Genomic DNA, 15,372 nt, shown 5'->3' on the forward strand with positions numbered 1-15,372 from the left:
GTAGCATTAGCCATCGTAAAATAATATAAAAAAACACGTCACAAAAATATGACTCATTTCATGAGAGGAGCACAAAAAAAACAAAAAACAGTGTGAGACTGGGCTGACTGATCCCACAGTACATTAATGATAAATTCAACTTCTGCACTTCTTTCCATGATATTAGCCATTTTCCCATATCATAGATGAAACTGATCACTGACCAAGCCTCGTCAATATCAAATCACTTCTTTGCATCTTCATGACCAGTGTACCTGTGAAGTTTGATCAAAATATTATTCTGCATTCTTTAAGTTGTCTTGCTAAAGTGCATACAGCGGGTAAAATAAGTATTGAACACATCACCATTTTTCTCAGTAAATATATTTTTAAAGGTGCCATTGACATGAAATTTTCACCAGACGTCAGTAACAACTCAAGTAATCCATAATACTCAATAAAATAGAATATAAATATAATAGTCATCCCGTGGTATTGGTAACATAGGAGGAATATTTTTGACAATACCCTGATTCGTACAATGCTACTATCTGAAGTACCATCGTATGTACCACAGTGATTTTTGAGGTGTTGTTGTAGTATTGTGGTACTGTAATAGTATACCGTGGTAGGTACTATAGCTTACATGTCAAAATTTCTTGTGAGTAACGCATTTGAGAATGGGATGACCATATTGCTCATCACAAAAGAAGGCAAGAGAGCGAGAACTCCTATCAAAGAAACAAAAACTTGAAGGGAACCAAAGTCACAATCAGTGACAACATAATGCAGTCTGCAATGTCACAGTAGATCACTGGTTTCCAAACTGTGGGGCTGCTCCCCCGGGGGGCACCAGAGATCTTTGGGAGGGAGGTCACAAAAAATAACTGTAAACACTATTAACCAAAAAAAAAAAAAAAAAAAGAAGGGGGAAAAAGAAAAAGAAAACATTGTTAGCTAATATGCCAGGAGAAAAATGGATAACATTTTTTAAAAAATGTTTTTTTTCCTTGCATCAGCTGCCTGTACGCGTCAAAGACCAGACTCATTGCTCGCACTAAACAAGAGGTGAGGCGAGATGAGAGGCTAAATATGTATAAAAGTTTAATTAATATTATTTATGTTAAAATGTGTTAGTTACGTCCAAGACATTTAAAAACACACAGAGATGTTTAAATGTTTAAAAAAAATGATATTTAAAATATGACAAAAGGTAAAAATAGAAGAATAGAAACTTTCTTAAAAATATATTTAAAATGTTTGAAAAGGGTGTAAAATGTGTGAAAGAATAGAAAGTTCTTTAAAACATGTTTAAAATGTTTGAAAAGGGTGTAAAATATGTAAATGCATAGACGGATCGTTAAAAACACATTTAAAATGTTTGAAATGGGTATAAAATGTATGAAAGAATAGAAAGGTCTTTAAAACACATTTAAAATGTTTATAAAGGGTGTAAAATGTATGAAAGAATAGAAAGGTCTTTAAAAACATGTTTAAAATGTTTGAAAAGGGTGTAAATGTGTAAATGCATAGACAGTTCCTTCAAACACGTTTAAAATGTTTAAAAAGGGTGTAAAATGTATGAAAGAATAGAAGGGTCTTTAAAAACATGTTTAAAATGTTTGAAAAGGGTGTAAATGTGTAAATGCATAGACAGTTCCTTAAAAACACATTTAAAATATTTAAAAAGGGTGTAAAATGTATAAAAGAATAGAAAGGTCTTTAAAACACATTTAAAATGTTTGAAAAGGGTGTAAAATGTGTAAATGCATAGACAGTTCCTTAAAAACACATTTAAAATGTTTGAAAAGGGTATAAAATGTATGAAAGAATAGAAGGGTCTTTAAAAACATGTTTAAAATGTTTGAAAAGGGTGTAAATGTGTAAATGCATAGACAGTTCCTTAAAAACATGTTTAAAATGTTTGAAAAGGGTGTAAAATGTGTAAATGCATAGACAGTTCCTTAAAAACATGTTTAAAATGTTTGAAAAGGGTGTAAATGTGTAAATGCATAGACAGTTCCTTAAAAACACGTTTAAAATGTTTAAAAAGGGTGTAAAATGTATAAAAGAATAGAAAGGTCTTTAAAACACATTTAAAATGTTTGAAAAGGGTGTAAAATTATGAAAGAATAGAAAGGTCTTTAAAAACATGTTTAAAATGTTTGAAAAGGGTGTAAAATGTGTAAATGCATAGACAGTTCCTTAAAAACATGTTTAAAATGTTTGAAAAGGGTGTAAATGTGTAAATGCATAGACAGTTCCTTCAAACACGTTTAAAATGTTTAAAAAGGGTGTAAAATGTATAAAAGAATAGAAAGGTCTTTAAAACACATTTAAAATGTTTGAAAAGGGTGTCAAATTATGAAAGAATAGAAAGGTCTTTAAAAACATGTTTAAAATGTTTGAAAAGGGTGTAAAATGTGTAAATGCATAGACAGTTCCTTAAAAACATGTTTAAAATGTTTGAAAAGGGTGTAAATGTGTAAATGCATAGACAGTTCCTTAAAAACACGTTTAAAATGTTTAAAAAGGGTGTAAAATGTATAAAAGAATAGAAAGGTCTTTAAAACACATTTAAAATGTTTGAAAAGGGTGTAAAATTATGAAAGAATAGAAAGGTCTTTAAAAACATGTTTAAAATGTTTGAAAAGGGTGTAAAATGTGTAAATGCATAGACAGTTCCTTAAAAACACATTTAAAATGCTTGAAAAGGGTATAAAATGTATGAAAGAATAGAAGGGTCTTTAAAAACATGTTTAAAATGTTTGAAAAGGGTGTAAATGTGTAAATGCATAGACAGTTCCTTAAAAACACATCAATATATTTAAAATGTGTTTAATGTGTAAAAGAATAAAAAGAATCACACGAAGATGTTGAAATTGTGTGTAAGTGTGTCGGTGGGGGTGGGGGGGCGGGCAGCTATTCATTTGTTCTCTGGGGTGGGGGAGCTCACTCTCCCACACTTTGAAAACCCCTGCACTAGATGACACAAAATCAAACATACTTTACCTCTAATTTATTTACGGAGTTCTTGCTGAGACATAATTCACTTAAAATCCAAAACAAAGTAAAACATTTCATCTTTGAGTTTTCTCTGAATGAGGCAGAAGTCTATTTTTTCCCATTCTGTCATTGCCGGGGCACAACACGCTCATCCCATCCTTATATACACAGTGTTAGCTACAAATGCTGTTCCAAAGTGCTTTAAAATGTTCCATGTGGGCACAAGATAAACCATCCTCAGTCATGCCGGTGAATCTTTGATACAGCATGTTGCCGCCCACACTCGGCTAAGCTCATCGCACATGGCTCAAAGCAACTCAGGAGAGGCTGTGCGAATCACACAATCGACCCGGCGTGCACTCAGTACAGACCTTTGCCAAGGCTGCCAGCAGTTTATTGGGTTGTTTTTCTGCATGACACCTATAGATCTGTGTGACATCATAAAGCATGCTCAGTTACAATATTATACTATAGATACTCTGTAGTGCTGTTTTAATATGACAAATATGACATCAATATTATATTGTGTTGCACAAAATTGCTCATTCCTAAAAACAAGGCCACTATCTGATCCCTTATTGAAAAAGAGCAAAGGAATCAGTTCACAAGCTCAGCCAGCCACCCATGTGATTGGCCTGTACTGATGAGAAACTCAGATTTCAGACACGTGCAAAGAACCATCCTTCAACAAGAAGATATGTAATGAAAAGGATCAGGGATTTTTTTTTTTAGGGAACAATGAAAACAAGCAACAGTGGCCTCGGTGGCTACAAGATGCACGGTTTGAAATGAAAGAAACTGACAAACAAGCACATTTCAAGCTACTAACTGCAAATCCACACATATCTTCAGAGAGCTAGATAGAGAAAGAAGAAGCGTCTGCTTCGGCTATATTCATACAAAACCGTTTCTGCAGGATTGTGTTGCATTACATTATTTTAGTTTTGCAACATAAATGCTATGAAAAATCAGAAAATAAATGATTTTTTTTTTCTTTTTGCAGCTATATTTACACAAAATCCTTTCCGCTGGGAGGTATGACTGTGTTATTTACGTTTTCACAACGTAACCTTTGTCTGATTTAGTACATTTCTACACTAAAACAGTCTCTGTCTCTTTGAATGACAACCGCACCTGCTCCTAATCCATCATCAAGCTTATATCCATCAACCATCCAGCAGACTGCTTACACGTCTCAGAGGTATTACACAGGCAAAACAAAGATGGGTTTTTGGATTGACCTGGTGTACCAAAAACCCATCTGGTTTTGAAAGCTTGTCATCATGATACACCATTTTAACCTTCTGGGCTCAAGTGTATAATTACCTGTTTTTGACTACTTTTGGTTTTACCTTCTTAATTTACTTTAAAAACTGTTTACTTTCCCTTGCTTAGTGTATTTTTTCCAGCACAACCTCACCTGTGTGACTTTACAGCTTTTCTTTCATTCTGACATACTTTATTAACACAACAGACCTAAATTCACACAAAAACATAAAATCCAAATAGAAAAAAGTTTGTTTTTTAGTGTGAAAATTCACAAACAAACAAACAAACAAACAAACAAACAAACAAACAAACAAACCATTTTTTAACTTAGAATGCAAATATAAATTGTAAATTTCAAAAATGTATGTACAAACAAGGTTATATACAACTATTTACATTAAAATGCAGGAAATGCTTCAGACGTTTTTGTACAAGTATTTTCAAAACAATAAGATGCCACACAAATTATTTGTGCCACTCAAAAAGCAATTCCTGTCCAACACAAGACAGAGGCGACACAGGCCTGGCCAGGTGAACAACAGGAGGCATGTCACTGCTTCTGTTGTCCACCTGGAGGCAGTGTTGGCACTTCAGCCTGCCTTTGGTGGCTTTTTGGTCAGAATCTCCTCAGCAACCAAATACATGGGATGGTGATCATTTTTGATTGGTTTAGGTCATGCATTTTTCCACCTATGATAAAGGGAAAGTTGTGTTTTTTCCCTGCAACCACTGCAGCAAGCAAGAGCAGAACAACAAAGTGAAAGTCCCATTTGGTACACATTTCTAAAAAAACCATGCTCACCAAGAATGACCATAATATTCAGGAAAGGCATAATGTAAATTATTAAACACGATTCAAGTTATACTAAACCTATCAACACAATTTAAAATCTGGCATATAGTTTGAAGTCGGCAATTTCAACACACATTCAAATGGAGACTCAGACTGCAGTGTGTTGGATGGTATGTCCGCTTAATTTGGTCATGTGACTTTGACGTGTCTCCGCATCAGATGACTCCAGAGGATTAATTTTGTGGTTACAAGATGATAGCATTGAATGTTTTTGAGTTATAAGTTGAAGTTATATTTTAACTGGTGGGGCTGAACTCATCTATCCATCCATCAATCTAGATGCCTAGGCTTTTCCAAAGCCTTGTAATTTTACAATCACTTTCCCTTACCCAGTCACCATCTCTCAACACAATTTCATCACAATCCAACCATCACTTTTTGAGATATTTTGTCCAAAGGCAAAAACAACAGTACACTCAGTAAACAGTCACCGTCAGTTGGTGGATGAACAAAACCACAGGTGTTGTGAGTAACTGCCAACAACTGGTTTGACATCCGGTACACAAAAAATATTTATTTATAATTACATGCAATAATTCTTGCTGCTAACCAAAATCTCTTCATTCAGGGGGGATCCGGCCTATGACCCACCAGATTAAGACCCCTGATCTAAAATATGTCACTTGAAAACTAAGTTGGACTCTTTGCAGCTGATAGGTTGAACCTGGCCGTCAGTGAACAAAGGACAAACACACACCTTTCTTCTCCTGAGGCCTGCCTTACAGGGAAATCTACCTCCCACATATTAATGAGAAAAGGGCTTTTTCTTTTCTCATAAGACTGCTTGGCTATCACTTTAGAAAGGGGGGAAAGGGGGTGGAGGGGACAGTAATTTTCAATCACCTTGTCCTCCCCATGCAGAACTCTTTGCCTTTGATGGCTGCTGCATAATTATATGAATTTTAATAAAAGCTCCCTATATTAATCTCAGGCCCGCCGACAGTCATCGTAAACTTTCAGTAAACTTAACCTTCTTCTTGGTAATAACATGGCAACAATGAAGCCATATTTCAATTAGCCAGGCAGTCATTAAGTGTGACAGGGAGGGACAGAGAGGATGAGCGCGATCGGAGTCTGAAATAAACGATGGCAGCATGGCAGAAATGCCACGGCGTATTTACCGAGGCAGCTTTGCACACAGCATCTCCCATCGAACAAATCACCGTGGGCTTTTGTGTGTGCGCGTGTGTGTGTGTGTGAGGCCTTGCTATGACACATGGTCATAGATGTGATGTGCTGACACCCAAAGGTCCTTGTCCCTCCTCGCTTCTCTTGCTTGTTCAGCAAAAAAAATAAAATAAAATAAAATAAAAAAACGACATGGCTGTGACAGTGGCTCAGTCACATCATCGCTCTATGTCTCATCTCGCAGTTATTGAAAAAGTCTTCACACTTAACTTTTTGGGGTGCTTTTATTTTCGTTTCTCATTGATTTTTGTTTCTACATGGGTCGAATTCCCCCCTCAGCTGAAGCAGCATAAAGACATAGCGTGCGCGGGGGCGACACTTGATCTTACCTACAGGGTAGCTTTGTGACACGCTGGGGCCCAGGTCTGGGTTGGCGCTGGAGGATAAACTGGGCTTGACTTCATCCAGGCTGGAATTCAGGGCAGGGAGGGAGTACTCATTAGCCTGGGAAAAGGACAGTTGAATCATTACACAACCAAACAATACCTAGATGGAAATCCTCCCTTCTCCTCCTCCATTAAGTGGCGCGCGCAGGCCGGTGCGGGGATAAATTTGTATGAGAGCATTGTGTGTGTGTTCACGCTGCAGGGTGGCAGTTCAAGCATATCATGAATGCATTTCGGTATTGTCTGAGAGGAAGTGGGATTTTGAGATGAGTGAAAAGGCAGAGGCGTCAGCTGGCCCTTTGTGCCTCGTTGCAGTTCTACCCCTGATCAGCCAAGGGAGAAAGCAGTTTTGCTTCGTGGCAGACGCGCCATGTGGCCCTGTTTGAGGAGCGCCATTCACCTTTTTCTTTGTGCTTTTAATTTGAAGTGCAAAGCACCTTTAAATATCACTGGTCCTTATCTCTGAAAAGAATCGCTTGTAAAACCTGCACATTTTGTCTGTTTAACTGACAAAGGAAGGGACGTCCGCTGTTGTGTGTGTGTGCACTTACGTAGAAGTGCTATGTTAAAGGAGGAGTTCACTCAATACACAAACTATGTGTGTCCAATCTTATGCCAGTTTGTGATGGCGTCACAAAAAGTGATTTAATCTATTATTTGTGATTCCGTCAAGAACTGTTTTACAATTTTGTGATGATATCACAAAATTTGAGGTGATTGGGGGGGGGGCATGTGGTATGGTTAGGGTTAAAAATAGAGAACAAAACGTGATCAAATGTGACACATTTCGAGACGGTATCACAAAGAAAAAAAAGGTGTGAGAGAGTGGTGTTATCTAATTTTAGCCATGCAGTGGCATTTGGATCTTTCACACTGTAACATGTTTGCAACAGGACTTCAAAGTAATTTTATTATTTTTTTTATGAGTTTGTTCCAAGCAATTTTTTTTTCCACGGTTCCGTTTTGGGTTCCACCTTAAAATGATTGTTCCTCAACATACCAGTTAATAACATCCCACATAATATAATATATTTATAACCAAAGAGTATTTCTCTTTTGGATGTTATAACAATATCCATTGATATAGGTTATATTATATAAGGGCGGAGTGGATCTTTGTCATTTGATTGGTGGGTTGTATGTCATGTGACATGGATTATTCGTACCATTTGCCGTTGTGTTTCATTGGCCGTGCAATAGTTCTTTTTCAGCGTGTAATTTTGGTGCTATATACAGTAAAATGTGCTATTGCGCACCCCAACCACAGTGCACGCTCACATTACCGGGGGTGGTGTTTAGCTAAACATTGCAGAGTTCTTTGTTTTTTTTTTTGCTGGCGGATGATTTGACATACACAAAAAACAAATCCTCTACGCTGTAAACCATCTGGAGGCAAGAAGAGTTGTTAGGATGAAAAGCTGGACACGTTTCTGACATGATTTTTCACTGGACTGAGGAACTACACAAAGTCTTTTTTTTTTGGAAGCACACAAAGTCAGTGCATGGCATCATGGACTACATCGTCGCAATTTTGGACTCTAATTTAAAGTTCATGTTGGACGGTTAAGTAGCAGTGTAACACCAAAATGTAAGTCCCTTTTCTGTTGTTTAGAAATTAATAAATATCAAATGACAAAGATCTATTTTAGCCGTTATATAAAACAAATAATATTTTTTAATTATTTCAGTGGTATGAATATTTAATTTTGTGAAAGATGGTCTTTCACTGATTTAAATATTCATACTAGGCATGTAGAGATTAAATGACACGAATCGGTATCTAGATACAAACGTGCGCAATGCGAGTAAATCGATTCATTCAGTGTGCATCGATTCAATTGATGGGTTGAATCGTGTTGCATCGCTCACTGCCTGCTTGCATTGATTTTTTCCGAGGCACATTGAATGCACCACGGACGGTTCGGATCACCGGAGCAGCCATTGTTTTTGAGGGTGTTTATCGAGAAAATGATCATTTCTCTAGTTGATTGCAGACTGCAACACGTCTGCTTAAAGCTTGACGCAACAAAACAGTGCTTTGACCCACTGTTCGCTGGTTCTCTGCTTTACTGGTTTTCAGAAGTGGCAAGTCCACTCGTGTGAGCACCAGCCAGTAAAGTTGTCCAACAGGTAAAGGAAATAATAATAATAATAATAATAATAATAATAATAATAATAATAATAATAATATCCTCTGTTTTGTGGGACTAAGTGCACAGCTCCAAAGAGTCGCACAGATTTCCGTCGGAATTAATAACTTCAGAGTGAATCGCTGTTTTAAATCAAATGACACCTCTTTCCAAACACTATAATACAAACAATAAACTGCAACCGACCAAAACCGGGGTATTTTTTTCCCCAAAATGAGACGTCCTGTGTTCTTTATGAATTACGTACATCCTGACGTGCAGCGCAGCCGGCTGAAGAGCTCAGAGTCTATGCAGTTACATTTGTGTCAGTATTTGAAAGGAAATTAAATAATCAAAAACTACAGATTTTGTTTATTTCTATTTCTGTCCAGAGATCAAGGATCCATCATGTACATCAAGGATCCAGTGACCATGTACAGGTTTTATTGACTTTTATTTATGTCCAGAAATCAAGGATCCAGTGGCAATTTCTTATTTATTTACTTTAACGCTCAATAAAATGTTGTTGACATAGAAAACCTGTAAAGCCTACTTTTAGTACACAGAATATTCACAATAGGTATTGATAAGGGAATTGATAAAGAATCAGATCGATAAGCAGACTCGATAATGGTATCAATATCAATAAAATCTTATCAATACCCATCCCTAATCATATTGCACCAAATTGCATCGTATCGCATTGTGAAGAATTGAATCGCCATCAAATATATATCAAATCGGATTGAATAGGGGTGAATCGTATTGCATCGTATCGTCATGTATCACAATATGTATCGTATCGCTGGTAGTGTATCGAGGTACTTATCGAATTGTTGTCAGTGATGACATTCACATGCCTAATTCGTACCACTGAAAGAATGAAAAACATTCATTAATTGTACATTATTCCCTATAGTCAGTTGCTAATGCTGTAGGTAACAACCTAAGCTATGCTGGGCTCATTGTTTAGTCTAACTGGATTTAGCAAATTAATTCCAACGTTGTTTGTCTTTACACATTCACCAAACACTGATGAAGTTGATGTTTAAGACCAACATTTATAAAAGTACGTAACACAATATTTATCTCCTCTGGTTGGAAATGGGGAAACAACACCACATTTTACTTTAATTGGCTGCTGCTGCTATATTCCTCTCCACCATTTAAAGGCAAACATGACAAAGGTATACAAGAAACAAGTTATTGTACATATAAAATACCTTTGTTTGTAATAAAAGAATGACACCCCCCCAATTAATGTACAGGTACCAGTTTCTGTTCTGGAACATTTAAAAAGTTAATTGGTTTTGGTTTTTAAGACTTGGAACCTGTCCAAAGCCTTGGTTTGCAGTCCTTTAAGCACCTTGTTACCTTCACCACTCACCAGAAGATGTCAGTTATTATGTTACCACTGTCTGTTTTCTTGCCTGTATACGAGGTGTATTAGATAAGAAACCAACACTTTTATTTTTTTTTTTTAACTATATGGATTTGAATGACGTGCGATTACACCAATCATGCTTGAACCCTCGTGTGCACGCGTGAGTTTTTTCACGCGTGTCGGTGATGTCATTTCCCTGTGGGCAGGCCTTGAGTGAGATGTGGTTCAGCCCTCTCGGCTGAATTCCTTTGTTTCACACGCTGCTCAAGACGGCGCGCGTTGCTTTATCAAAATTTTTTCTGGACCTGTGAGGAATATCGGAGTGGACACTATTCGAGAAATTTAGCTGGTTTTCGGTGAAAAGTTTAACGGCTGATGAGAGATTATGGGGTGTTTCTGTCGGTGTAAGGACTTCCCACGGAGCGGGACGTCGTGCAGCGCTTCCAGGCAACATCGTCGGCCTGTTTCGACCTGAAAACATCCTAATTTAAGGCTTAATTCACCCAGGATGTCGTGAGAGAACAGAGAAGATTCAGAAGAGGCTGGCATGAGGACTTTATGCGGACATTCCACTGTTTAAGGACATTTTGTAATGAAAAACGTGCGCGCAAATTCGCCGAGTCGTTTCCGTGACGACTCGGCAAATCTGTGTGCGCTGCGACAGGAAAAACACCTCCGTGTTGAAAACCATTTGTAAAATTCAGGCGGCTTTTGATGGCTTTCAACAAGTGACTAACTGAGAAATTGTTTAACAGCTTGGGCATGTTCCAACTTGCCCGTTAAGGTTTCCAATGGAGGTGTTTTTCCTGTCGCGACCCCCCACGGTCGGGTCCAGCCCGACTTGCGACTCTGCCCGCACGTTCCTACATTACAAAATGTCCGTTCACAATGGAATGTCCGAATAAACTCCTCATGCCGACTTCTTCTGAAGGTTCTCTGTTCTCTGATGACTTACTGGGTCAACAGAGCCTGAAATGTGGAAGTTTTCAACTTGAAATGGCGAGACGCTGCCGCCTCGAAGCGCAGATCGCCGTCAGGCACCATGGGCCGTCCTTAAAGCGACACTACCAGACCAAAATCTCTCATCAGCTGTTAAAATTTTTACCGAAAACCAGCTGAATTTATTGAATGGTGTCCACTCAGTTGTGCCTTACAGTTTTTGAAAAAATTTTGATCAAACAAAGCAGCAGTCTCTGAGCCATTCCTAAACAATGAAAAAATGACGAGAGGGTGGGCGACTCCTCACTCAAAGACTGCCCACAGGCGAATGACGTAACTGACAGGCGTGAAAAAACTCTCGCATGCCCACGAGGGTTCAAGCATGTCTGATGTAATCACACGTGATTCAAATCCATATGGTTTTTGAAAAAAATAATAAGGTCGGATACTTTTCTAACAGACCTCGTATTTGTGTATAAGATCACTAAAAAGCAGTGATTTCAACAAATGTTTTTGTTGGGAGATGGACCTTGGTTCAGAAACCAGGTGACTATATGGTGTATTGTAGAATCCTTCCTGACTTTTAAAAAAAATGTGATACATGGTATTTCTTTTACCTCTGAATTTGCCTTACAACATCACAAGAGTGAACATAATATAATATAACATAATAAGATAACCTACCGGTATTAACAAACAAACACATAAACTAGGAGAGTACTCAGGGTATACACACCAGATCTACCACTGCTACAACAGACTAAGGCAGTCATAGTTTTGAGGGGTTTTTTTTGTATCTCCCCCCAAAAGAGCTTTGTGATGACATAAAGAATGGAAGAAAGGAAAAAACACAGTTTGCAAAGACAAGCATTTGAGAAAATTGACATTACTGTCAAGTTTCATCATCTTCTTCCTGATCCAAAACCCATTTCTACAAAATTTTGTTGAAATCTGTTCTCTGGGTTTTGAGAATGGATATGTGATTTCACAGCATCCCTCCATCCTATGAGGTCATGACATCTGCTGCTGATTTACCATTGGGAGAGCTGTGCATGCTTTTTGATAGAATTTTTTTGAAGGAACTTCAATTGAAAAACAAACGCAAATACAAACATAAGTGTCATGCTTTAAAGTAATTAAATTTTCTTTGAAAATTTTCAAATAATGACAAAAAATCCTTCATATTATTTAAGTGATTTAAAACGAGGCATACTAGTCAGCACAAGTTTTCTTGCATGGAGTTTTTCCAACAGATTTTAGGTAATTTTGCGGCACTGAATCGGAATCCAGTGTTAGTTTTTGCCAAACACATCACGTTTTTGAGATATGAAAACATATTTCTCGTATCAAGCATTGAAGTAAAAGTTTCAGTCTCGCACACGTCTTTGGTGTCAACCGATATTACAACTCTTTGTTTACGTTTTGCAAACCTGGTTTAAAAACTGTGCTTTCGAGGCTGATTTTGATTAGTGGCATCAAACTCGTGAGTGAATGAGCAACTTTTGCATAATCCATCAAAACGGAACATGGAGATGGCAAAAACAAAAAAAACAAACAAACAAAAAAAAAACAACATGATGTGATAGAAGAAATCTAAGCTCAGATTCGGATTCAGCACCACAAAATAACCCTAAATCAGATAAAGTCCATGCAGGAAAATTATACATTTTTTTGACCAATATCTAAATATATTTATAACCAATATATATATAATTATTATTATTTTGTTTTTGATGGTTAAGAATGTTGTCACTATTCCACTGATTTCAATGCCATAAAATTCTTCTGACATCCATTTGCACTGAGGTGAAGACAAAAATCACTGAAGTTCAAAAAGTTACCAATTTTCTAGTTTGGGTTCCATAAAATGCAATTAAAAACTCATTTAGCTCAATATAAAATTATTTTTGCTTGGTGTCCGTTTGTCTTTTACCATCATTTCCTTTGTACTCATCGCAGATGTTCACAGATCTTTTTTTAATGAGATGAGACTTCCGGAGTCTGAGTGTTGACAGTGTTTACCCAGAAGTCCGCGGTGCGTCCCGGAGTGGCTCAGTGGGCCGCGCTCCCACAGGGGGGCTAACGCCTGTGACCTCGCTCTTGTCTGCCTCTCTCACCGATAAACTCTAATTGTCTGCTACAACTGTTCGCCGGCACAATGTCGGATGTTTTCCTCTATTCTCGCCGGCCTCGGACGCCAAACAGACGTTTTATCATGCAGATAAAGGGCGGGGGGAGGGGTGGGGGGCCCTGAAAAGATAGGTTTGAAAAGGATGACCACATGGCTGGCAGAAGTGTGGGAGGGCTGAATCCATTGAGTTTTGCATCTTCCGAATGGCTTTTTAATGCCTCGCTGCAGAGCCCAGACACCCGCTAATAGGGCTACGTTTTCCAGAGGAGGGGAGGTGGGGGGGCGAAACCGCAAGGCAGCCGCGAAAGGGAAAGTGCTCTGATTAATATTGCATTAAATTAAAGCTGATTTTTCTGGACTGTTCCTGACCTCCTCCTTCTCCTTGCCCCCTGTTTTTTTTTCCCTGTCCGACTCCTTTCCCTCTGCCTCTTTAATACTCTCCCTGACGCTCTTTGTGATTGCAAGTCATTTCCAATTCGTTTTGGTATTGATCTTCCAGTAGAAATCAGTTTTGTAATTAGCTGCAAATTAGGCCCTCTTCTGGAGGTTAGGCCTGTCCCACTGATTTATCACCTACGTAATTCGCCAGGATTGGAGAGAAATTAAAATGAACTCAATTAGGCGACTGCTTTTGCTTTATGGGTCTGACTTGTAGTTTCGCGGGTGAAATTAATAGTCTCTTGATGTTTAATAGTATGAAAGTAAATAAAGGTTATCCATTGTGATAAGACGGGAGCTTTTAATAATGAGGAGTTGTTGTTTTTGCCACGAGTTCCTCCGAATGCCTCTTCATTTTTAAGGTGGGGATGGATGCTGCGTACGCTTTTATTATGGGGAAAAGAAAGCGGGTTCATATTTGATGTCCACTTCATGAATACATGTTGCTGTACAGCCGACACGCCACACCAAATCGGAAAAGCAAAAAGGTGGGAAATATAGACGTTGATTAATTTTATGTTGCTTCACTGGTTTTTTTTCCCCTCAATTATAAGGGACACAAGAAATGTTTTTCATCACAAAATCAATAGTGGGTGGAAGTTTTCCTGGTGATCCCTCCAGCATTATAATCCCACACGTTTAATTAGCTTTCTCTTCGGAAAATGGTTTGGGAATGTTTGTGACGTGAATTGCATGTTTAGTTTGGATGCATTTATGTGAAGAAGAAGAAGAAGAAGAAGAAGAAGAAGAAGAACATGCAGAGGATCTACTGACCTGTTCGGGTTTGATATGCTCCGACGTTGGGAAGACGTCTGGGTACGACGGGCGTTCAAAGACTCGGTCCAACGCCTCCAGCTGCTGCTGAGTGAAGGCATCAGCCCTCAGGTGTTTCCGTAAACTCTCCACACTACCCTGAGAATCACTGTTTGGGCCAGAACCATCTGAACCATCTACAAGAAGAAAGAGCAACAATCGAAACACTGACCCCGGCAAGCTGGCCTCTGGTTTTTTTTTTTTTGTGCACAAAATAACTTGGAAATGGGTGAACAGCTTTTCACCAAACTTGGTATGACTATTCCTTGGGTGAGTGTCTCTAGGTGATTAGCTCCTGGAGCAGACTGGTCAAAGGTCAAGGTCACGAATGTCACTAATAACTTCAGAAGGACACATTTTCCAGTATATCTCTACAACCAGTATGGATAGAGGGACCATATCGAGCTTATATCAATCAGAATATTACTTCTAATCAAATGGCTTTATCAAGTGACTTTATGACATTGTCACAAACACATCAAGAAATGAGATAATACTCTGAAAACCACATTTTCCAGGATATCTCTACAACTCATAAGGCTTCGAGGGGTGATCCAATGTTTATATTGATCAACTGACCATTTCTAATTACACTGCATAAACTCAATGTAATTAGATAACATCAGGAAATCACACAGTTATATTGCGTACACAGTGTATGCATTGTCCCTCTGATGCCTTTCATTATTCACTGTGATTAGCCAGTACAGGGATAATGGAGTCAGTCAGTGAGCAAGTGAACAACAAGTGAGTCCACCAAATTTATGTCAGTAACTTCTTAACTACTGCATATTCAGCTTTGAAATTTGGATTCTGATAGATACAGATTACAGATACAGATACAGACTATTTTGGTC

At 38.0% G+C, this 15,372-nt stretch overlaps 1 protein-coding gene across 1 annotated transcript in view; it reads right to left on the minus strand.

Moving 5' to 3' along the window:
* LOC117530559 (paired box protein Pax-2a-like) overlaps window positions 1-15,372 on the minus strand; it is a 99,383-nt gene that overhangs the window by 45,042 nt on the left and 38,969 nt on the right. The window contains exons 5-6 of the mRNA XM_034193451.1: window positions 14,477-14,652; window positions 6,625-6,739 (exon numbers count right to left, since the gene is read on the minus strand). Of these exons, the coding sequence (XP_034049342.1) occupies window positions 6,625-6,739; window positions 14,477-14,652 (291 nt within the window). The remainder of the gene's footprint in view (window positions 1-6,624; window positions 6,740-14,476; window positions 14,653-15,372) is intronic.

The sequence above is a fragment of the Thalassophryne amazonica genome, chromosome 18 (assembly GCF_902500255.1).
Source record: "Thalassophryne amazonica chromosome 18, fThaAma1.1, whole genome shotgun sequence".
Taxonomy (NCBI): domain Eukaryota; kingdom Metazoa; phylum Chordata; class Actinopteri; order Batrachoidiformes; family Batrachoididae; genus Thalassophryne; species Thalassophryne amazonica.